This window comes from Balearica regulorum, chromosome 22, assembly GCF_011004875.1.
Source record: "Balearica regulorum gibbericeps isolate bBalReg1 chromosome 22, bBalReg1.pri, whole genome shotgun sequence".
In the NCBI taxonomy this organism is placed as follows: Eukaryota; Metazoa; Chordata; class Aves; order Gruiformes; family Gruidae; genus Balearica; species Balearica regulorum.
The window spans coordinates 484,653-506,768 of NC_046205.1; the positions used below are offsets into that span (position 1 = coordinate 484,653).

Below are 22,116 nucleotides of genomic sequence, written 5' to 3' on the forward strand. Positions count from 1 at the left end.
CTCGTTGAACTTCATGTGGTTTGCACGGGCCCATGGGTTTCAGAGAGCACTGGTGGGCAAGAAAGCTCTCTGCTGTGTAGCAAGATGCTGTACCGCACGCCTGAACTCTGAGGGACTTGAGAGGGTTTGTAACACCTCTCCCTGCAGCACGGTGGGTGACAGCAGTCCAAATCACAATGCTCTCAGTCTCACAGCAAATCTCCTCTCCCTTATAGGCACTTGGGCAAAGGCTCCATGGCTGAGCTTACACAGCATCATTAAGATTTCAGTGGTGCACAAAAAAAGCAGAGTAAATCACAAAGCCATGAATTTAAGCCCTCATCTGTTCCCTTCAGAATATAAAGTTGTCCTAACATGTATTTTAGCTGTTCCATAGTCCGCTGTAGCTGCTATGCCAAGAAATCGGTCTTCAATGGGAACATCTCACGAGTGACTCCACACCTTTTGGTGGAAGCCAACCAGCTGACAGATACAATAGGAAAAAGATTTTTAAATGGGTAAAAACTAAACAGGTCAATAGTACACTGCTTTTCATGATGCAGTTCTTCCCACCAGGTTTCATATTCCCATGGAGGTGGGGAGGGGGAGATACTGATATTTTTGGCTCAGGTTAATCAGCCCCAACTAAAAGAATGAGCCCCACAGACAGCTCTACACATATGCTCTGCACAACACTGCAACACCATCACCCACAGACTGAGCAAAGCCAGGCAATGACATACTGCACAGCACAGCCTCTCTCTTCCACAGCTGATTACACGGATGATGTTTTCATTAAACGAGTTAAGGGCACGGACTCTCCATTAGAGCAGTAGTGCTGTCATTTACCCTGCAGACAAGACGTACCGCTAGCTGCAGTGTTCCTCAGGTGAAAGAGTGCCCCAAGAGAACAGTTGATGGGGATGTAGGGGTTGACACAGGAGAAAAGGGACATCTTCAGCCAGCCAGTCACACCCTTGTCAAAGCACTTTCTACTGCAAAGGCTGCGATTTGGGCAGTTCCAGCCACCCACCCCCCCCAGCTCCAGGCAGATTTGGGGACAGGACAGTGCAGGTGTGGACAGAAAGGCTGTTTTCTTACCTGCCTGTTCTTATTACATAAAATCCCCTTCCGGTCAGGGCTTAGTACAGTAAGGCCACACTATTTCAGCAGGTCACTTGCTGTTATGTTTTATGAGGGATTTCACTTATTAAAATTGTGACTCAACCTGCAGAAAATTAATCTTAATCCATCCTTCTTTGAAAAGGGACTTAGATAAGGAACAGAGAGAACTAGAGACTGAGAAAAACACCATTGGGCAATTAAAGTCTTTGCAGAAAAAAAACCAAAATTAAGGAGGATCCCAGCTGTCTTGCTCCAGGAACCTGCACCACCACAGGCAAAATCACCCCAAACTTAGAATAGTATTTTTCTCTCCATTTATGGCACTAAACACTAAGTGCAACTAAATAACCTTATTTTTTTACAGATACTCTACCAGTTCAGTGTAGAGCCACCTCCCCCCTACGCTACAGCAGCAGTTTTCTTGAGATAAAGTTATTTATTTCTGTGTGAACAGATCTCTACAAAGGTAACATTTTTCCCTGAACTTTTCTTGCAGCTTTAACTGTGAAGTTACCACACCATGTACAAGTGGTCATTTCTTTCAAATAAATCTAAAAAAAGCAGTGAAGTTCTGTACAGGACTGCCAACTCGAGTATATCCTTATCTTGGAATAACAATGAAGTTTAAAGTCAGATGGTGGATTTTTTTTTTTTCATTAAACAGTTAACGAGCAGAAAAGAGAGACCGAGTAGTTTATTTGACATTGTTGCAGACCACAGTATAATTGGATGGATTTGGATTATGCTGGCCAAAGCATACAGTCTTCAATGCTGTTTCACACCACAATCAGTATTGATCGGCTAAGCACAGCAACAACATTCAACGACAGCATCTGCTTAGTCATCATCTTTGAGCTTCTTGATCTTATACTTATGACGCTCAATTTCTTTCTGCAGACGCTCTATTTCTTTCTTGTGGTGATCGATCTCCTCCTCGTGGTGTTTCCGTAAGGCAGAGAGCTGCTCCCTCTCTTTCTCCCTGCAAGAGAGCACGGCACCAGGTGCAGCGCACACCCCTACACCCCCCCCACACCCCCGGGGGTCCCGGGCACCCTCGAGCGCGGGGCTCGGCGCAGAGGCGAGGGTTCGGCTGCCGGCGAGGCTGGCACAGGCCCAGCACCAGGCCGCCCTGCCGGGCCCTGGCGGGGGGGGGGGTGTGTGTCACCCGGCCAGGGGGAGCTGTTCGTGCGGGCCCCCACGGCGGAGGCCGCCAGAGGAGGCCGCAGGGCCCGCCGCACCCCGCTCACCTGAAGTACCGCTCTTCCTCGGCCGCCTGCTTCTTCCCGAAGGCGCCCCCCGCCTCGCGGATGGCGCCGCCGCCGCCGCCGCCCTTCCCGGCGCCTTTGCCCAGCTCACCCAGCTGCGGGGAGAGACAGCGGTGAGCGGAGAAAGGGCGGGCACCCCCGGAGACAAGCACCCCCCAGGAACGGCCACCCACGCCCCCACCCCGGGGACGCCCCGCCCCGCCGCGCCCCACCTGGTCGGCGCCCGACCCCGAGCTCCAGCGCTGCTGCTGCGCCACGAGGGCCCCGCGCAGGCCGCCCCGCGCCACCGCCGCCACGGCCGCCATCACCGCCTGCCCTTGGAGCGGCGCGCGGACGAGACACACCCCGCAGGGGCGGGGCCGCGCACAGCCCGCCGCGTCACGGCCCGCGCATGCGCAGCCTTCGTTTCCACACACCACACACACACCCCCCCCCGCGCCCCCGGGCTGCCCTTCCCTGCCCCGCGGGCCGGCGGCAGCTGCCCCGGGCGGGGCGGAGGGCCGGGCCGGGCCGTCCCCTCAGGATGCGCTCCGGGGTCCGGCCGAGAGGCGCCCGGCAGACGGGGACGGGGACGGGGGCGGGGGGGGGGGAAGGGAGGGATGGACGGACGGACGATGGGGGGCGGGGCCTGTTGCTATGGCGCGCGCGGCGGTCACGTGCCGAGGGCGCCGCCTGCCCCGCAGGCCTCAGCGCCGTGCTCACGTGCGCGCGCGCGGCGTCACGTGGTGCTGGCGATGGCGGCGGCGGGGGAGCCCGGGGCGGGGGGCGCCGCCGAGGAGGCGTTCCTCACCTTCTACAACGAGGTACCGGCGCCTCAGCGGCGCCGTAGGCCGCGGGCGGCCCCGTCCGGCCCCGTCCCGCCCCTCCGGGCCCTGCCCGCTCGCGGCCGGCGGCCGGCGGCCTCCCCTCCCAGGGCCGGGGCCTGGCGGGCCGCGCGGCGCCTGTCCCGGTGCGGCCGCCCTGAGGGGAACCCGCCGGGCCCCGAGCCCGGCCGTGGCGGCCCCTGGGGCTGTCCCGGGCGGGGCGGGCGACGCCGATGGCGGTGCTGGGCAGGGGGCGAGCGAGCGGCCGGGGTGGGCGAGCGGCAGGTGCCGCCGGGTTCGTGCTCGGGAGCCGGGGCGTTCCCCGGGCTCGCTGCCGCCGGTCCCGCGGCGTCTCCCGCCTTCCGAAAGGCGCCTGTTGGGGCTGGGGGAAGGAGCCAGGCGTTCAGCCCCCATCTCGCTCCCGCGGATAAACCCAGTGGGAGTTGTGTGCTCCGCGGTCTCTGAACGCAGCCCTCCGCCGCGCTCCACTGCTTGGCCCTTTAGCGCACAAACTGTCATTTGGGAAGGTGCGTGCGGCCGCTGGTCTCAGCCTGTGCTGGTCTCTGTTTGTGCACAGCTCGGCTGTGAGTACCTGAGCCTGCCCGCAGAAAGGTAGCGCCAGTTTGGTGGTTGCTTATTACTTTAAATAAAGGTGAACGTTAAATGTAAATGCATGGTTTGGTTTGGCTTAATACTGTAAAGAACAAAAAGTAAACCAAACTGAACTAAATAACCTGTGGTCAGAATGAAGTGGACTTGTATACTCGCACTGGTGTCAATGTGTTTAATGGGCTATCCTGCCAACAGTGGGTTAAAAGCGATAGTGCAGTTTCCAAGGAATCACGGTGCTGGTGCTGCTGTAGGAGCAAAGTGAGGGGAAAAGCCCCAGCTGTTGAGCAAGCTATAGGAGAGACAGGGAGAAGTGCTTTCTAGTTGTTTTTTTTTTAATAGTTAGTATGTAATATTAAAAATACTGTCATGCTGTAGAAAAGGCTAAAAAACGTGCTCTGCTAGTGCTTGAACAAAATAACTACAGGGTTGGGATGACCAAGAGGTATTGTGAATTGTAGTACCGGGCACTGATGGCTGGTGTAGTAATCACATGGGAAAACACATCTCTTGTTCTTCAGGTAAAGCAAATTGAAAAACGAGACTCTGTTTTAACGTCAAAAAACCAAATTGACAGGCTGACCCGACCTGGATCTTCCTATTTCAACTTGAACCCTTTTGAGGTTAGTTTGAACGTTTTATGCTCCCTTCTGACTTGGTATACCAACTTCTAGATTTACTGGGTATTTATTTTGGTGAAAAGACCAAACATAAAGAAAAAATTCTCTAGATGTAGATTACTATGCAGAAGGTTTACAGAAGACAGAAGGATGGTGTATATGTGCTTGCTCTCTTTTTCACTTTTTTATGGCTGGCACAAACTGTATTCTTTTAACACATTTCTCTCATGTAACAGCACTGGAAGATTTGGCAGATTAATGCTCAGTACTTTCTGAATGAGAACATAACAGCTACAGGTGGCATGCTTGTCAGGTTCTGTTCTGAGTGCTCGACTTGGCATTTCTAGTTGTATCTTTCATTTTGGGTGTTCATCCCACTGAACTTGTGTAGTGCATAGAATGAGAAAAGGACTCCTGCTCACACTAGCGAGCAATCTTTGAGGAGTCACTGGAAGACAGATAATTCCCTTGCACATTACATAGTTTGATTCCAGTTGCAGTCACTTATGAAGTCTTAACGAGTGTGAAAGCCTGAGGAAGACAGTAAATAAATCTGATGTTCATCTGGAGCTGTCCTTCCCTGTGTGTATTCCTTCCTGATACCATATTCATCTGCCTTTTTAAAGCCGCAGGTGCTTTTTGTAGTCCCAGTTTAGGGCTGGTCAGACAGATCAGTCAACAGATTCACCTTGACAGCGTTCAGTTCACGTAGATCTTAGTACTTGACTTGGAGGGTAAATGAAGCAAGCCATTTAGAAGTAGACTGTAGCTTTCCTGTGAGAGAATGATTTTTATTTACAGATTCTCGGTGTCAGACCAGCATGCATCTGCATTGAGTAGACTCACTCGTTGCTTAGGACTTCTGTTCAGTAAATTAATTCACAAAAGAGCTCCTAAACCCTGCCACATCCCTAAAGATCAGAAGACAAGTGGGCTCGATAATGAAAACCAAACAGTAAAACTCTCCTGTCTTCTTTCAAAATGATAAAGTGAAGACATTCTTACAAAGCAATATGTTTCCTGCCCAGAGTTCTCAGTTATAAATGATCCGACAGTGTCCAAGCCACCAAATGTTTCTGTTTCCGCCAAACTAAGCATTGCTACAGGACTGGTTGAAGGTTTAGGCCAATTGTGGCTATTTAGGGATGGCAGCTGTCTACCTGAGACATGAGTGTGGAAAGGACACTGGCATAGTCAGAGGAATCTAGTGTGAAAAGTAGAATGTCCTAAACATGATGTCTCTTAAAATGTTTCTGTTTTACTAGGTAAAAATTCATGTCCTGAAGCAGCTCCCTGATGGGGGGGAGCATTCTCGTGTTGTGTCTGTATGTCAGTGAACCAAGCGTTTAGAGCTTGCTGCCAGGAACCTGAAACATGGGGAATATCATCGAACTTACTGTGCTCTCATGCTCTCTTTTAGGTACTGCAGATGGATCCTGAAGCCACAGATGAAGAGATAAAGAAAAGATTCCGGCAGGTATTTGCCTTTTGCACTTGAAGCCTCTGGAAGGAAACTAGAAGCTCTGTAGAGATTGTGCAGCTGTGCTTGGGAACAAGAAAAATGATGGTAAAGCTGTATCTGGGTAGAGGAGTAGCCATTTTGGGAAGAAAGGCATAGAACAATCTTTGTATCAACAAGAGAAGAGCTGCAGAAGTGTCCCTGTTTCATGCATGGTATGCTGCTTTGCCTGTAAAGTGTGTGATGGGGCTATTGCAAACTGATATGCCCGTGTATAATCAGCTTATTGAAGCTCAAAGAGAAGGTCGAAATTTGTCAGAAATTAAGAACTGAGAAAAGGTATTTTTCTCAAATATATGGACTTGGATCCAGAAGTGTATTTTCTGTGAGGTTTCTTTAAGAATTTCAGTGGTCATTTTTGGTGGCTGGGTTACCTGGAACAGCAGCAGCCCTGCTCACTGACCTGTCTGCATTGCCCCATGCAACACAGGAAACGTTACCCCAGACTTACTCTGTTGACAGGTTTGCAGGAGAAATTTGAGTTTAATCAGTGCATGCAGCAAAGAAACAATATTTGGAGGGCTTTAGCCTCCCACCTGAATTAGTGGTATAAACATCAAGAACTGTCTTTAGACAGGAAGCTGGCTGACAGAGGAACGTGCCTGCCAAGTTGGTGATGGGATATGGGCCACTTCTGTATGCAGGAAGTGGGAGGATAACCTTTTAGTCTGTGCTGACTTCTTAGTTCTGCAGATCAGTGAACTGTGACTGTCTTGGCTTTAGGCTGGTAGACTACTACAGGGAAATGTTTTGAAGTCAATGTGATGAAATGAAAAAAAATGCATGGAATTGTGTATTGAAGAAATGAAACACCTAAATACAGAACGTGGAACTGCCAACAGAAGGAAAAAAGACATTGACGGTAGCAAATCACAGAGTAAATCAGCAGCATGCTGCTGTTTAGGACCGGAAGGCAAACCTTTTTCCTGTGAACTAGAAAGTGCCATCTGTAGAGTTCAGGAAGTAATTGTTTTGCATTCTTCAGTTGCCACACTGACTGGTTTTGAAAGTTATACTAGGAAAGATGCAGATAAACTAGAGAGTCCATACAGCAACAGCAAAAATAAGAGGTCCGGAAAAAAGTGCTGTATGGGGAAAGTTTGAAAGAACTTGCTCTTTCTCTGGGAGAGGAAGGTGAAGGGCATGTGCTTTCCAGCCTATTTAAGGTTGCCCCAAAGATGGTAGTGATCAATGTCCTGTCTCTGCTGGATAGAGAGTACAGGAAGGGGTTTTACTAACTTTCAGTAAAGGAGCCTAAGGAAAAACTCACCCACTTTTTAAAATAGTTTGATATTTGAACAACCTTAGGGGTACTGGAGAACTTCTTGGGAGACATTGTTGAGTAAAAGGTAAACTTTGGTTAAGGATGATCTTTGTAGGTTTGTTTCTCCTTAAGACCTAGGATACAAAACTTGGGTGACCAAGGGGTTCGCATCAGCCCCAGGCACTGCAGCCGAAGAGTGTTTATATTGTTCTGTACATCCCAAGCTCCAGCTTTTCTCAGACAGCCTGTTTATTACAGGGATTGTATCTGATTTATAAGCTTTTACCGATGCACGCTTCTAATGTTGTCAGCTGATTTGTCCGTGTACAAAGGAATGTGATCCCCTGTGATTCCTTTTGTCTGAGACTATTTTCTTCCTCTCAGAAAAATCTCTGAAATATTCTTCATCTTTTACAATGGTCTTGATAGCAAGATCCTTTCTCTTGCAGTTGTCAATACTGGTGCATCCAGACAAAAATCAAGGTGATGCAGATAGAGCCCAGAAGGCATTTGAAGGTAATGCTCTCATCCTTTTTCTGGTCTGGAGTGTGACAGTAGTTGGACTGCTATTTTTCTATAGCTGGTTTAAATGTTTAATAGGGGTGGAGGCCCTGCTGATGGGCAGAATTGCTGTAGGGGCACTTTAGATGAGGGAGAAGCCGATGTGTGGGGTGGCATTTCAGCAGAAAATTTCACTAGGTGGCAGTAATTGCATTGTCAGTTCGCCATGGGGACAAACACATCGATAGGGTTTCGAGATTGCTCAAGAAAACCTGTTTAAACTGTGTACTAGATTTTATTCAAAGACCATACGAGAGAAGTAATGTGATGGTTTTAGGTGTATGCTTTGCATTATGGTGAGGCATTATGCACCTTAAGCTTTGCTCATGCTCTATAACTAAAGCACTGGTAGGACTGATTAGCATTGATAGTTTCACTCTGCTAACTCCAAAAGGTATCTGACTTTACCGTACCCCAAATTTCATTTGACTGATCATGATATCATTACCGAGATGTATTTAAAAAAACAAACAAACAAACAAACAAATGGAAACCAGCCAAACAAAACCCCCCAGATTCTAGGAAGCAAAATTTGTATGGGCAACAAGTAGCAATCTTGCAATGCCTTGTGAATGTGCCTTCTGGTGCTATTAATGTTGATGCTTTTTGTTAGCTGTAGATAAAGCGTACAAGTTGCTGCTAGATCAGGAGCAAAAGAAGAGGGCCTTGGATGTGATACAGGCAGGAAAAGAATACGTGGAACACACTGTAAGTATTCCATAGGAACGTCCAGGGGTGGGGCTGGGTGGTAATCAGTTGTTTGTAATTTGCTTTTTGTACACCCGTTGCGTGTTTAGGTCATTAAAAGGTGAGCTGAGCAAACCCCATAATGAAGCTGTGCAGGTGGCCTCTGAGCGCTTCACAGCGTGAACAAATGTGCTTTGTCCAAGACTGCTGTTGAGCTCAGTGCAAGATAATTCAGTGAAATTCAGTACTTGAAATAATTAGGTCAGACCGCATGATCTAACCTAAATATTTTTTTTCAAGTCTGTGAATGAGTGGTGCAGTTCGCATGTGTGTAGGTGGAAGAAAATAGGTGGTGACAGCCGGAGACTGGGAAGTTTGGGGAGAAATGACCTATAAGATAAGGAGTTTGGATTGCATTGGCCAAGAAGTTAGTTGTGATGTGGGTGGACTAAAACACAAGCAGCTTGAGAAAGCAGATGATATGGGAGAACCAAGGAACACTTTATGTTCTGCTTCTTCTTGTTAGTCTTTTGAATATTACAAAGCAAGAAAACTTCCTGATGGTTTGGATGGTGTATATTGGATATGAATGTATCTTCAAACAAACAAAAACTAACAAAGGGATTGTGTTGAATGAATAGTACCTAACAATATTTTTAATTACTACAGTTCATATGATAGTGATCTTGTATGTGTTTATCTGGACCTAGGACCAGGAGGTTTTGCTCTCAATTAAAACATCGATCCAAATCAAGAACTTACTGCCATCCAGAGTTCTTCCCACACAGTGCAATAGGAATGCAGAACTGCTTGGATACAATTATGTAAGCCCTATAGAACTTTTTAGGCTCATATTTTTGTTCTTAATCTTTAGGTGAAAGAAAAAAAGAAGCAGTTGAAGAAGGATGGAAAACCTCCCACTGTAGAAGAGGATGATCCTGAAGTTGTAAGTCATATACTGTTCAGAGAAACTGGGAGTACAGAATGCGTTTCAAGGGATTAAGAATCAAACCAGTATGGAGGTATTTATTAGAGTTGTCAGAGTGTTGTAAATCCTTGCACTTACAGAAGAACAAATTCTTATAAGCCACCATAGAGTGTCATGTATTGGGTAATACCTGTATATTTTACAAAATAGTTTAACTGTAGTGTAGAGAGTAAATACATCATGAGATTATATGGATCAAGATACCCAATTCTTTTCTTGGAGCAAGTCTTCATTGCTTGCACATCATGCAGTCTTTTTTGAATTGAATTTCTTGTTGTATTCTGAATGCTGGAACTGTGGCGTTCTTGCTGTCAGCAGAGGCATGTATAGAACCCACTGCAGCATGTCTAAAATGTGCTTTTACTGACTTTTTGTAGTATGAGCTGTTTCAGCTGTTTCTTCCATATAGCACTTGAGGATAGATGTGCTGTTCTGCAACAAATCACTTTTATTAAAAAAAGGCATGACACGACTTAGTTCTTACCTTGTTTCTAGTCTGAAAAAGTCAAGTTCTATTAGAGGCTTTAACAGAATGATAGATGATTATCAAACACTAACGTCATTAGTCTTACTGTCATCTTTTTTTTTTTCCTACAAAGTGATTTTTTCCTCTTGATACCACTGCAGTAACCTCATAACCGTCTTATTTTCCAATGATTTTCAGAATTCCTTTGATATTCTTTAATACTGAAGTTTGTTTTAAGTATACCGGTATTTCCTACTGGAAAGCCAATGCTAGACTTTTACAAGACATCAAGATGATCTGTGGAGAAATTACTATCTAAACAGTGACCATTTTGCCTTTTTTTGTCAAATGTAGCATTCTAAGACTTGAGAATAAGAGAGCTGGAAAAGAACAGTTCTGTTTAGGCACAGCTTTGTGAATACAAATGAAAATCAGACTAATATGAGACTAACAAATAGTTGTTTAGTTGTTTCCTGCTGTAAGGGACAGAATTTGATCAGCAGTGTTTTATACCTTTTCCTGTGCCGCTGCCACTGACTGCTATCAAGGCAGGATATGGGGTTACGTGGGCATACATATGCTTCACATTCTTGTTATGCTTCTTACATTCTTATGTAAAGCAGACTTCTCTAGCTGTGTTAATGGGCATTATGTTAAGACTGGATTTGTGTTTTACAGTTCAAACAAGCTGTATACAAACAGACAATGAAGCTCTTTGCTGAACTGGAAATTAAGAGGAAAGAAAGAGAAGCTAAAGAAATGCATGAAAGGTATGAGCAGCATTGTGCTTGTGTATTCAGACTCTTCTTCCCCCCCTCATGCTTCCTCAGAGAAGATAAGAAATCATAGAATCTTAGAAAAGTCTAAGTTGGAACAGACCTCTGGAGATCGCCTGGTCCAACCTCCTTGGATTAGATTAACAAGGGCCCTGTCAAGCTGACTTGCAGTGATGTAGATTCCACCACTTCTCTGGGCAATCTGTAGGTTGTAGAGCTCCGTGCTTGAGAAATACAAACAGGAAACTTGCCCTCCTGTACTTAAGACATTGATATATTTGGTATGCTTATACAGTGCTACGTGTATACATGGAGGCCAGCCAAAACAGTGAAATGGTGACACATTCCTGCATGTTGTTAGCATGCAAATAATTGATTTTTAATTTTAATTAAGTGCCAGAAATACCCTGTGGCATGTGTGATTCTGAAGTATTTTAGGCGTTTTGATCACATGTTGCCTGAGTGCTCACTGTGGATGCGCTTCAGAGAGCAGGGTTTCTGTACTGGTCAGTGAGGGCAGTCTGGGAGATTGGTTGCAGGGCACTACTTTTGATTACACGTGAAAATTAGGGGGAAATTCTTACCTTACGTGCTCAAGTGTTTATTAACTTCTCAAAATGCGTACTCTCAACAGTTTTAGAGACTTGTCACTAGAGTTATGAAGGAGTCCAACTTGTTTTGCCAAGCAAGAGAAGTTGACTCACTGATTAAGTACATACATGCTGTCATTGGTGCCAAACCATCTTCTCTGCTCGCTGCTCTTCCAGATTTGAAATAAAATGCTATTTGCTGTGCTATCTTAGATGTGCATATTTATCTCTTCTGATAAGCTCTTCAATCTGCCAAGAAATCAGAAGAGCTTTCTGAGATGTTTTGAAAGTATTACTGTGGTTTTTTAAAAATAGATGCCTGTGGGTTCATAACTTCTTTGTGTCTTCCCTTCCAGGAAGCGGCAGAGGGAAGAGGAAATTGAGGCACAAGAGAAAGCTAAACGAGAACGAGAATGGCAGAAGAACTTTGAGGTAATCAGCAGTTTAACTTACAGGATGGGCCTCAGCAATTCTTGGCCATGCTGCAGGGAATTCCCTTAGAGAGAAGAGAGACTTTTTGTCTGCAGGTGCTATAAGATAATTCAGGTAGACACTTAGCAAAAGATCCTGCACAAGCCTGGGTTTTGTGGGGAGCAGAATCCACCAATAGGGCTTTGGTATTACCTTTCCAGAAACAGGTCGGGTAAATTAAGGTATAATACTTTTCAGCTCTGTCAGTGGTTCATTCTTGTCCCTAGTCAGAAATTTGAATTGCTGTTTAGCCCAGGACACTGGTGACCACTGAAATGTAATCTGTTGCTGTTCAGACACTAGTGTGGACTGTTGTTGGTACTTTTCATTCTGGTTGCTAACACTTACAGAATCTCTGTCTCCTGTGAATATTAGAGACCTGAATGACAGTTACTTCCCTTTGACCCTTCCACCCTGTATTCAGGGTTTAGGCGTATCAGAAGTAGCTTTGTGGTTGTCGTGGTTGTTATTCTAGGGGTCAAACCTACAGCCCACCAAAGTAATTGATCTAGCCTGTAACTCTTCCCTCATTACACTAGAGGTGAAGTCTTGTGACATGCAGGGGATGGTGGCCAGGAAAGAAATCAGTAGTGGTGTGCAGGACCTCATGAAAAGATGAGCTAGACTGTTCATTTACTCCAAAGCCAGATCCCAGTCCATGTTCAAGGGGACTTTAAAAAAGAGAGTATCTGTGAGAGAAGTGTATGAGCTGAACTGGCATCCTGTGGAAAGTGGACAACTAGGATGTTTCTGGAGACTCAGCTGGGAAGAGTTTGTGTTCGTGTGCTGTATAATATGGATATAAGAAGCTGAATATTCTGGGAAAACTTGTGTAATGCTGCTGTGTTGAGTGCGCTATGGGTTTTGTTATGTAGTGCCAGAGAGATAAATGAGTATATTACTGGCCATGCTGCTGGCAGAAGTTCTGTGTTCTCACGCCAGAATGGCCACAGAATTTGGGTGTCATTGCTGTACGGATGTAGCAAAGCATAGCAGCTGAGGAAATATGAGCAAGTATTACAAGCAAATAATGATGCACCAAGCAGGGGAGCTGCAGAACTATTGATATTGCAGCTCTGAGTACCTGCATGTCCTCAACCATGCCTAGACAGCTGAACCTTTGCACTTGCAGGTGTCTTCTCCAGCCTTGCTGGCGACCATTTAATCCATGTGAAAAGACGGTATCAAAGATAGGTGTTAATGTCCAAAATGGATCACTGGAATACACAAGAATAACTTTATTTCTGCTAGTGACCATCATTGAGAGAGGGTGATTGGAGACAAAATAACACATGAATTCTTGGCTGCTCCTGTATGTGTACTAATTCAGTGGCTGCCTTTAAAGTATATCCAAAAGGAGTATGTGTGTTGCTGTTTCAAATTATATTTAAACAATAAGGAAAAAAAAAACTTAAATTGATATTCTGCAATTGTGGTTCTGTCTCAGTTTCAAAAAAACCCAACACAAAAATCCCTTTAGAGGGATTTAAACCATTAAAGGTGCTCATGTTGTACCTCTGCATTGCTCTTCTGGGCTTTCCTGCTCCTGGTGATTCCAATCCTCGTCTGCATACTGCATCCTAGTTTTGATCCTGTCTCTTTACCCTAAAGCCTGTAGGTTTTGTCTGTCGTGTATGTTCTGCAGTATTTGTGAATTCTCATAGGAGTATTTGTGTCATCCAAGTGGTTGCCTGCTGTTTCCAGAAGCTGTTCATAGAGTGCTTTCAGAGCTGAGTTATGTCTTGATATATTTTATGAGGAGCAGGTTGGAACATCTACTTTCTCCCACCCCACCCTCAAAATTCACTTTCTTAGTAATTTCAAGGATAGCTTCCACCAACAAACTCTAAGAAACAAGGATGTTAGAACAGAAGTTGCTGTACAGCCTTATCCCTAGCAAAAGTGTAATCACAGAATGGTTGAGGTTGGAAGGGAGCTCTGGGATCCATCTGGTCCAACCACCCTGCTCTAGCAGGGCCACCTACAGCCAGTTGCCCAGGACCATGTCCAGATGGCTTTTGAATATCCTCAGCGATGGAGACTCCACAACCTCTCTGGGCAGCCTGTTCCAGTGCTCAGTCACCCTCCATAAAAACATGTTTCCAGATGTTCAGATAGAGCCTCCTGTGTTTCAGGTTGTGCCCATGGCCTCTGGTCCTTGCACTGGACATCACCAAGAAGAGCCTGACTCAGTCTTCTTCCCGCCATCCTTCGCATACTTGTACACATTGATGAGATTCCTCCTGAGCCTTGTCTTCTCCAGGCTGAACAGTCCCAGCTCTCTCAGCCTTTTCTCATGTGAGAGATGCTCCAGTCCTTTAATCATCTTTGCGGCCCGTTGTTGGACTCTCTCCAGTACGTTCGTGTCTCTCTTGTCCTGGGGAGCCCAGCCTGGACGCAGCACTCCAGGGGTGGCCTCACCAGAAGGATCCCCTCCCCTTGACCCACTGGCCATGCTTTGCCTAATGCAGCCCAGGACACCATTCGCCGGCTTTGCAGCAAGGACACGTTGCTGCCTCGTGTTCAACCCGGTGTCCGCCAGGACTCCCAGGTTCTTTTCTACCAAGCTACTTTCCAGCTGGGTGGCCCCCAGCACATGCTGGTGCCGGGGTCTGTTCCTCCCCAGGGGCAGGACTTCACACGTCTCCTTGTTGAACCGCATGAGGTTCCTGTCAGCCCGTTGCTCCAGCCTGTCCAGGTCCTTCTGGACGGCAGCACAGCCCTCTGGCCAGTCAGCCACCCTTCCCAGTTCTGTGTCATCTGCAGACTTGCTGAGGGTGCACTCTGCCCCATCGCCCAGATCACCGCAGTGCCTGGCCTCCCCCCGCCCTGCCGTGGGGAGGGAGGGCAGGGAAGCAGAAGCTGCTGTAGCCAGAGCTGAGAGCAGCACCAGTAGCACAGGCACAGCTACAGTCAGATGGGCCTTGAGCGTACGGGTCCCACACTGTGAAGTGGATCATCCCTGGACTTGTTCTGTCCTACTGTGTGAAACCTTCAGCCTGTAGGGATTATAGATTGGCTCTGTGGGGAGGCTTTTATTTTTTTCTTCCCTTTTTTCCCCAGAAGGGGTTTCTGCTGCTCTGCAGGTAGGCCAGGGAGAGGAGAAAAGACCACACCAGAGATCTTTTCTCATTGTGCCTTTGTGACGAAGCATGGGGCAACAAGTGTGAGAGAAGACAGCAGTACATTTCTCTCTTCTCCCTGCCTCCAAGCCACAGCACAAGGAGAGCCATCTCAACGATGTGAGACAGAGTAAGGAAATGGCATGTGGGCTGACAGATGAGAAACATTCATCAGAGATGAGGTTTCTTGTTTCCTTTGCACATCGCAGGATTCAGTAGACTCTAGTCAGGACTGCACACCCCAAGCTGGTTGCTTCTGAAACAAGAAACCAGCATGGTGCTTATACTGGTGTTTGTAAGCTCACTTGTATTTCCACTGCGCTTTGTCTGTTGCTCTGGCTCTTCACAGTGTTTGTATGTCCTGGCTGCCAGGGTGTTACATGCTGGATAAGGGGGAAATTGCTGTTGGTCTCTTGAAACTGGTATGTACTGCCTGTTCTCTGCTCTTGCACTTCTTAACTCTCCATTTCCTCTCTGTTGTTGTTCCCAGGAAAGTCGGGATGGTCGCGTGGACAGCTGGAGAAATTTCCAGGCAAATACAAAGGGGAAGAAAGAAAAGAAAAACAGGACCTTCCTGAGACCTCCCAAAGTAAAAATGGAGCAGCGTGAATGATCCTGGCCACACTGCCCAAGTGCAGCTCCTCAGTCCCCTCCCTGCTTTTAAGGACTCATTGGCACCTAGAGTAAGAATTGCTTTTTAGTAGACAGTTTGTTTCCAGTACAATTAATTATTGGTCAAAGTATTTTTTGTACTCTGTCCATTTGAACTAGGGCCATAGTATGAACTCGGCCAGGAACCCGCTACATGTAGAACACTTGGCTTAGGAGGGTCCCCACCATTATTGCTGTCCTGTTTGTCTGCTGCCCTGTAACTCGATGTTTTGTACTTCACAGAGATTGTGCTGTTTCACCACTTCCATTTCTAGTTTGAGAGCTGAACAAAATATTGGAAATGCATCTGTACCTTTCCAGGCATCATCTTTCTCAGCAAGTTCAGCTTCGGAAAGGTCCGAACTGACTCTGGGAATCTGCTTCCAGCACTGTGCAGTGCAGCTGACCTGCAGTTAAAGCCCTGCAGCTCCTCACTGAACTGAGTGGTGCTTGGAATGACCCTTCCCCAAGATCTGAGTTCCAAACTAAAATCCCAGCTCTCAGGCTTAGAGTTCTGTTAATCTCAGACCAGCTGGTCACTTCCTGTAAAGGAAAAATAACTTCTCTTGATTAATAGTTAAGTTGCAATGGTCTGTATGTAAAATAAATTTTTACCCAAGTTACCGGGGTTTTTTCTTGGAATTATTGAAAGATACAATTGCAAGGATGTGAGTTGAGTGCTGACAACTGACATGTTGCTGCTCTTCAGTATCACCACTTTCCCTGTAAGGGTCTGCTGTCATCCTCCAGTCTGCTCTGACTTGAATTTTGAAGTGACAGTCCTGCAGCGTGCATCCAGGAGGACGGGGAGAGGGTATCTCTTCCCTGGGTGCTGCCTGGTGGACGCAGGTGTGCTAGAGTCCATGCTGAAAGCGGAGCGTCTGGCTCTGCCTTTGGGGAGCACGTGGATAGGTTGGGAGGACTTGGGCACCTGTTAGGAGTGTAACTCCTCAGAGCTGCGGGATGAGCTCAAACTCATCAATTTTGATTTTGAAATTCATACTTGGTGTATGTATTGTAAGTTTTTAAGAAATTCGCAACTGTTTAAAGGTGTTCAAAATGGAATATATGACAGATTCACATGTGCCTGGCAGACTCCTCTGGAGACCTTTCTGCAAACTCTTCCCATCTGTCCTGACAGCCATCCCCAATCTTGGGCCCTGTGGGTAGCTGCCTCCATGAAGATACTGCTTTTCTTCCTCCTCACTGCTGTTAGCCAGCTCCTTTCACTTGGACTTGCTGTCTTATGTGCCCTCATCTTCAAATGAGTAGCAATCCTTTGGGCTGCTCCTTGTGTCTCAGGCATTGGTGAGGTCTCTCTTCAGAAACATTGGTTCTGCCGCCCCTGATGAGATGCCTCCATCTTCTGGTGTCTCAGCTCTAAGTTTTGATTAATTGCCTTCCATTTCTGCCTGCTAGGGAGGAGCAACACAATCAAGTTGTTGTGTTACCAGATTTCTGCGGGAAAAGCAGCTCCCAAGGAAGGTAGTGCTTTCTCACAGGGCCCAGGGTGTAGATGAATGCTGAAAGGTGGCTGGTGGTCTCCACTCGCCATTGTTTAATTTTTCCTCTCATGCACTGGTCTGTGTGATCAGATGTAAAGTAAAACATCCTTCCCTAATAAAACTAAGGTATTTTGGTGTTTTATACATTAACTGGCTCTTAGAACAGTAGAATACAGTCCCTAGTTTCTGTGTAAACACAGGAATACGGTTTCTTCACCTTATTTGTCCTGCTAGGTATAACCTGCTAGATAAATAGCTTGAGCTGAACCTCAAGGGGCAAAACATTGCTTAAAAAATAACAGGTCAGTGATGTCTGGGTGGCAGACAAGAGCCAAGTATTAATGAGCAGCAGAATAAGGTGTGCTAACAGGTCTGGGAGACACTAAACTGTGCAGCATGGCTCTGTTCAGGCACCGTAATTCCTTTTTGTTCTCAGGGCCTGATCTGCCATTAACTGGGAACGCGCTGGTAGGACACAACTTCCTTGTCAAGGCAACGATTTGCCACATTTGCGCTGGGGAAAATGTCAGTTAACTTTTGTGGTGCTGTCTCTCAGATGCAATCTCTTCTGCTTCCTGGGTAAGAAACAAGCAGTGCTGATGAGAGTATTTTTAAGGGCAGCCTCTTGCCCAGAGCACATGCTGTCCCTCTAACTTGTCAGCCTCTTGTTCCCCCATCAAGTATTTCTGGCTTAGAGATCTGTCCTAGTCACTCTTGTCCCAGAGTCCTTCCTTTTGACACTGAAATACTGGTCTTTCTAGTAGCATTTCCCTTCAGATGGTGTGATGCCTTTGCTGACCAATGGCAGTGATCTTTCAGATCTTTTCCTTACATTTTTTTCAGGTAGCTCCGGATGAGTCCTGTGAGAACCTGAAATGTTTATAAGACCCACGTTATGCTTCTCATTCTGCTGCTCTGAGAATTTGACCAGTGGAGTGGCTTACTGCTGGGTCTCGAGGAGTGCAGCCTGTGGTCAAAGCCATTGACGTACTAGTCCTATGAGCTTCCGCAGTTAGAGTCATTTCTTTCACTGAGTGTGACTTGGTTGGGGTAGCAAAACATGTAGCTTACAACAATGCTGTTTCATTATCAATTTAGCTATTCCTGTTTCCTTGTCTTCCTGTCCTGCCTATGATACGCTTCTATGTCTGAATATGCAGTATTTCTACTGTCTTATCTAGTCATCCAAGTCCTGTGAAGCTTTCCATCTGCCAGGCAGGCTTTAGCAGCAGCGAAATATCTGGCCCTTTGCTAGATATTTCCCTGCTCCACTGGGGGGAACCTGGGAGGTTAATTTTGATCCTTGTATTTGGGCTTTGTGAAAGCAAACTGTTTTGAATTGCCTGGGTAGAAATAAATGAATGCGCAACGTGGACCCCCGCAGGTGCAGGCTGGGCTGTTGCGTGGCCTCTGCAACGCGTGCCAAGGCAGCGGGATGGATTGAAGGAAACGTTTAGTTTCAAGAGGGGTCTCTAGGCCTCCTTCCTTCTGGGAGCTCTTTTTGGGTCAGTGGTCCTTGTAAACTAAAATAATTGTCCTTGATATGCAGGACAAGAAAATACATTGGTGGGAATAAGGAGTATTTTTTTTTTTTTCTTTCGGAAGGACAAAAAGTACCAGATGGCTACAGGACCACATTTCTGGAGGGTCTTGGCTTTGGTTTTCTGTAGAAATAACTTGTCCTCCGTGTCCAGTTCCCACAGAATGTATGTGAGGTCTAGTCCGGCTCGGCTCCTTGCTGCTTTCTGGGAGTCTAGAGATGGCTCCTGAAGCTCTTGGTTCCCTTCTGAGACAGTAAGGTTGCCTTCTCCTTCATACACAGTTTGCAAGGGTGTATCTCCCCGTCAGCAATAGTGGGATGGGATGGGAGCTTTGCAACTTCCTTGGTTTCTTGTGTCCGAAGATAAAAAAAGGGAAACTGCAACAGAAACCCGCTCACTTGTGGGTTAAAGGGTACAGGGTGCAGGGCATTACTCTCTGGTGCTACTGTGTAGTCCAGGGATGAGGGTGGAGGATCCCCCGAGCAGGCAGACAGGCCTAAGTCTACATTTCACCAGATGTTCACCAGAGTAGCTAGATGTCACCAGGTGGAAAACTGTTCAGTAAAGGCTAGACTGAGTAATGGCAGCTATAGGAAGCCTAGGTGATCAGCCAGAGATGAAATCTGTTCTTGGTAAGTGTCACGGTTCAGCCCCAGCTGGCAGCTCAGCACCACACGCTGCTCGGCCCTCCCCGCAGTGGGATGGGAGGAAAATAGAGGAAAAAGGTAAAACTGGTGGGTTGGGATAAGGACAGTTCAATGGGACAGCAAAGGGAGAGGGGAAATAATTTACAACAGAATATACAAAGCAGGTGATACACGAGGCAGTTTCTCACCCGATGACTGTACAACTCAGCCTGTCCCGGAGCCGCAAGCGGCCCCTCCCCGGCCAGCCCCTTTTATGCTGAGCATGATGTCATACATCATACAGTATGCAATAACCCTTTGGCTGGTTTGGGTCACCTGTCCTGTCCCAGCTTCTGGTGAAAATTAACTCTATCATAACTGAAACTAGGACAGTAAGACATAAACCAGTGTGTCGTTTAACATTTAACTTAGTTTGGCAAACAGTGACATGCTCTAAATTAGCTGTGCGCCCTTTCTCCTTGGGCAGTAACAACTCTCACTGTACGTGATTTGTATTTCAGGAGCGTAACTAGTTGGGGGGGATTGACTACAGCCAGCGTAGTGTTGGGTAGAGGGACCCAGGTGGGAGGGATCAAGGGCTTGTGCTCCTCTTCTTCCAGGTGAGAGTTTCTTTTGCTCGTTGCTCTTAAAACAACTGACACAGGAGAAGATGTAAGAGGTTAGCCTTAATGTAGGTAGTTTTACTCAGAAAGAGTTGGGAAACTGCAGGGTGTTATCTAGAGCAAATGGGCTGCCTTGACTTCCTTTTCCTCTTGCAAGACGCAGTGTGAGCAAGACCTCCCCTGCTTGGGCGCCTGAGCCCTACGTTTCACAGGCAGAAAAGGAGCATCGTCCCTTATCTTGTGCAGCAGCACGGTGTGCCCGGGCCCGACAGTGCGTGGGGCTGCGCTGGCTGGGTTCAAAACCTCCCATTTTTGTTTTCCAGAACTCCTGCTGGCAGCACACCTCCTACTGCTGGGGGCTTCCCTGCCTTCAGCTCTGGGGGTGACTCCTTTTGCTCCTTGAAAGGTCACCAGGTAGAAAACATGAAGCTCTCACAGCCCTGGCTTTGTGTTGTACACAAGATGGGCAGATGTTTGGGAGTGCTGCTCCTCTAGGCTGAGGTCCCATCTTTCCCACTCCGATCTCAGCGCCGCAGCGAGCACCATGCATGCTTTAGGTAGATCTAGGATGTAGCTGAGCTGCCTGAGGCTCGGCAGCCTTGCTGCTAGGAAGCCTCCCTGTCACACGAGCCAGAGGGGTTTGGACTCCCAGGGCAAGACCAGACACACACTTCGGGGCAATTAGGTCTTTTCTGTTGCAGCAGGAGATCTCTGCCTCAGCTATGCAGCGCCACTAAAATGGACTCTCCCGCATTCCTGGCCTCCCTGGCCACCTGCTTCAGTCCTGTGCCCTTTCTCCAATATCCAGTTGTCCTGCAGCAGCAGGGAAGTCCCGATGTAGCATTATATTATCATTAAGGTGCAAAGTCCCGTGCTTCACAGCCGCTACCGGATTCTCATTGAAGCAAACAAGGATGTAACCTGAAAATAATCGATAGGGTTTATGTGTCACTCATCTTCTCGGGTCTGGAAGAGTGGCATGTGCTTCCTTTTCAAATGCCAGCAGGGCACTTTTGTAACAGTTCTTCTGGGTGCAACAGGGTGTGCAGGAGTGCATTCTGATGACCAGGAGAGCACCAGTAAAGGAAAATAACACCGGCACATGTGCCAGTGCAATTGTTGCAGTTCAAATCACAGAACTGAAATGTTTTGGGGAAGGACCTCTGCAGGTCTTTACTGTGGCCTTGTGTTTGGAGTGGAGCTGTCCCTAATGCTAGGTGAGGTCAGCTGTGCCTTTGTCTAGCCAAGTGGTAAGGATGAGACCCCTGGCCTCTCTGGGCTCCTGTCCCAGGGATGCACAGCCCTTTTAGCGAAAATATTTCACCAATGTCCACCCTCGCTGGCCTGCACCCCAGTTTGTGGCTGTTGCCCTTTGTCACACCATTTGCCACTACTGAGAAGAGTTTGCTTCCGTCCTCTTTGCCACTTTCCTTCCAACAGCTGCAGGTAGTGATCAAATTATCTCTCAGCCTCGGGGCTATCCCAGCCCCGCCAGGGCTCAGACTATCGTGGCAGCTCTCTGCCTGTCCCTCTCCAGTTCTCCACATCCCTTTTGAGTTGCACACAGCGTTTCAGGTGGCAGCGTCGCCAGTACCAAGCAGAGGGGATATTAACTGTCTTCATTCTGCTGGCCCTACCCTTCCTAGCATAGCCTAGTTTTCCTTATTCACAAGAGGACGCTGGCAACCTTCTCTATTGAGAAAGGCCATAACTTACCTGCACCATAAGCCAGTGCAGCTTTTCTGTTTGGTTGGGAAATTGGGGTATTTGCCGCAGCTCTGCATATTGCAGTTGGGTGTCTGGCAGGCTTAGGTGGAGGGACTGCAGGACAGGCAATCAGCCAGTTCCTTCTGACAGCGGTGCAGGTTGTGTGCCTGCTCGCATGTGCTTTCAACATGCTTTTGTGCACCAACCAGTTGTGACTGACTGGCCCCTCAGGGCTGTCTCAGAAACCTCACGCCTCCTTCCTTGCAGACACCGGTGCCAGTTCTTAGCAGCAAAGAAAACTGAACAACATTTCCCTGTTATACAGCCCATGGTGAATAAAGGGAGCAGGCAGAAACACATGTGAATTCTTGTTATAACACGAGTGACTCAGGCAGATGTTATGCCCATGACCTAAGTGATGCCAGTGCCACCGTACGCAACTGGGGAAATCCCACGTGAAACCTGAGCAGAGCAATGCCAGAGCTGCTGCCCGGGGACTGCGGCAGCAAGAGGGAGAGGGTCCGTCCATTCACCCTTTCTTCCAGGCTGAAGGAGCACAAGAACCAAGGGGGGTTTATAATGCTGCAAAGAGAGCAAGGAAACCAGCTGCCACAGCCT

General features: G+C 47.4%; 2 protein-coding genes across 2 annotated transcripts; one reads left to right on the forward strand and one right to left on the reverse strand.

Moving 5' to 3' along the window:
• Positions 1–1,780: 1,780 nt before the first annotated feature.
• Positions 1,781–2,784, reverse strand: ATP5IF1 (ATP synthase inhibitory factor subunit 1). Its single transcript, XM_075773935.1, has 3 exons — positions 2,582–2,784; positions 2,352–2,464; positions 1,781–2,083 (listed from the first exon to the last, which is right to left on the reverse strand). The coding sequence occupies exons 1-3, from the start codon at positions 2,672–2,674 to the stop codon at positions 1,942–1,944; spliced, it is 348 nt and encodes a 115-aa protein (XP_075630050.1). The 5' UTR covers positions 2,675–2,784; the 3' UTR covers positions 1,781–1,941.
• Positions 2,785–3,053: 269 nt separating this feature from the next.
• On the forward strand, positions 3,054–16,119 carry DNAJC8 (DnaJ heat shock protein family (Hsp40) member C8). Its single transcript, XM_075774126.1, has 9 exons — positions 3,054–3,172; positions 4,303–4,404; positions 5,822–5,878; positions 7,634–7,700; positions 8,359–8,453; positions 9,307–9,378; positions 10,565–10,656; positions 11,609–11,684; positions 15,336–16,119. Exons 1-9 carry the CDS (start codon positions 3,104–3,106, stop codon positions 15,456–15,458), a joined length of 753 nt encoding a protein of 250 aa, XP_075630241.1. The 5' UTR covers positions 3,054–3,103; the 3' UTR covers positions 15,459–16,119.
• Positions 16,120–22,116: the final 5,997 nt, after the last annotated feature.

Excerpts from the sequence above, each read along its gene's own strand:
- ATP5IF1 (XM_075773935.1), bottom strand. The coding sequence starts at position 2,674 with ATGGCGGCCGTGGCGGCGGTGGCGCGGGGCGGCCTGCGCGGGGCCCTC. Across the intron at positions 2,465-2,581 it reads CGGGGTCGGGCGCCGACCAG|CTGGGTGAGCTGGGCAAAGG; the intron begins GTGGGGCGCGGC and ends CTCTCCCCGCAG. Across the intron at positions 2,084-2,351 it reads GAGGAAGAGCGGTACTTCAG|GGAGAAAGAGAGGGAGCAGC; the intron begins GTGAGCGGGGTG and ends GCTCTCTTGCAG.
- DNAJC8 (XM_075774126.1), top strand. The coding sequence starts at position 3,104 with ATGGCGGCGGCGGGGGAGCCCGGGGCGGGGGGCGCCGCCGAGGAGGCG. Across the intron at positions 7,701-8,358 it reads AGCCCAGAAGGCATTTGAAG|CTGTAGATAAAGCGTACAAG; the intron begins GTAATGCTCTCA and ends GCTTTTTGTTAG. Across the intron at positions 10,657-11,608 it reads GCTAAAGAAATGCATGAAAG|GAAGCGGCAGAGGGAAGAGG; the intron begins GTATGAGCAGCA and ends CTTCCCTTCCAG.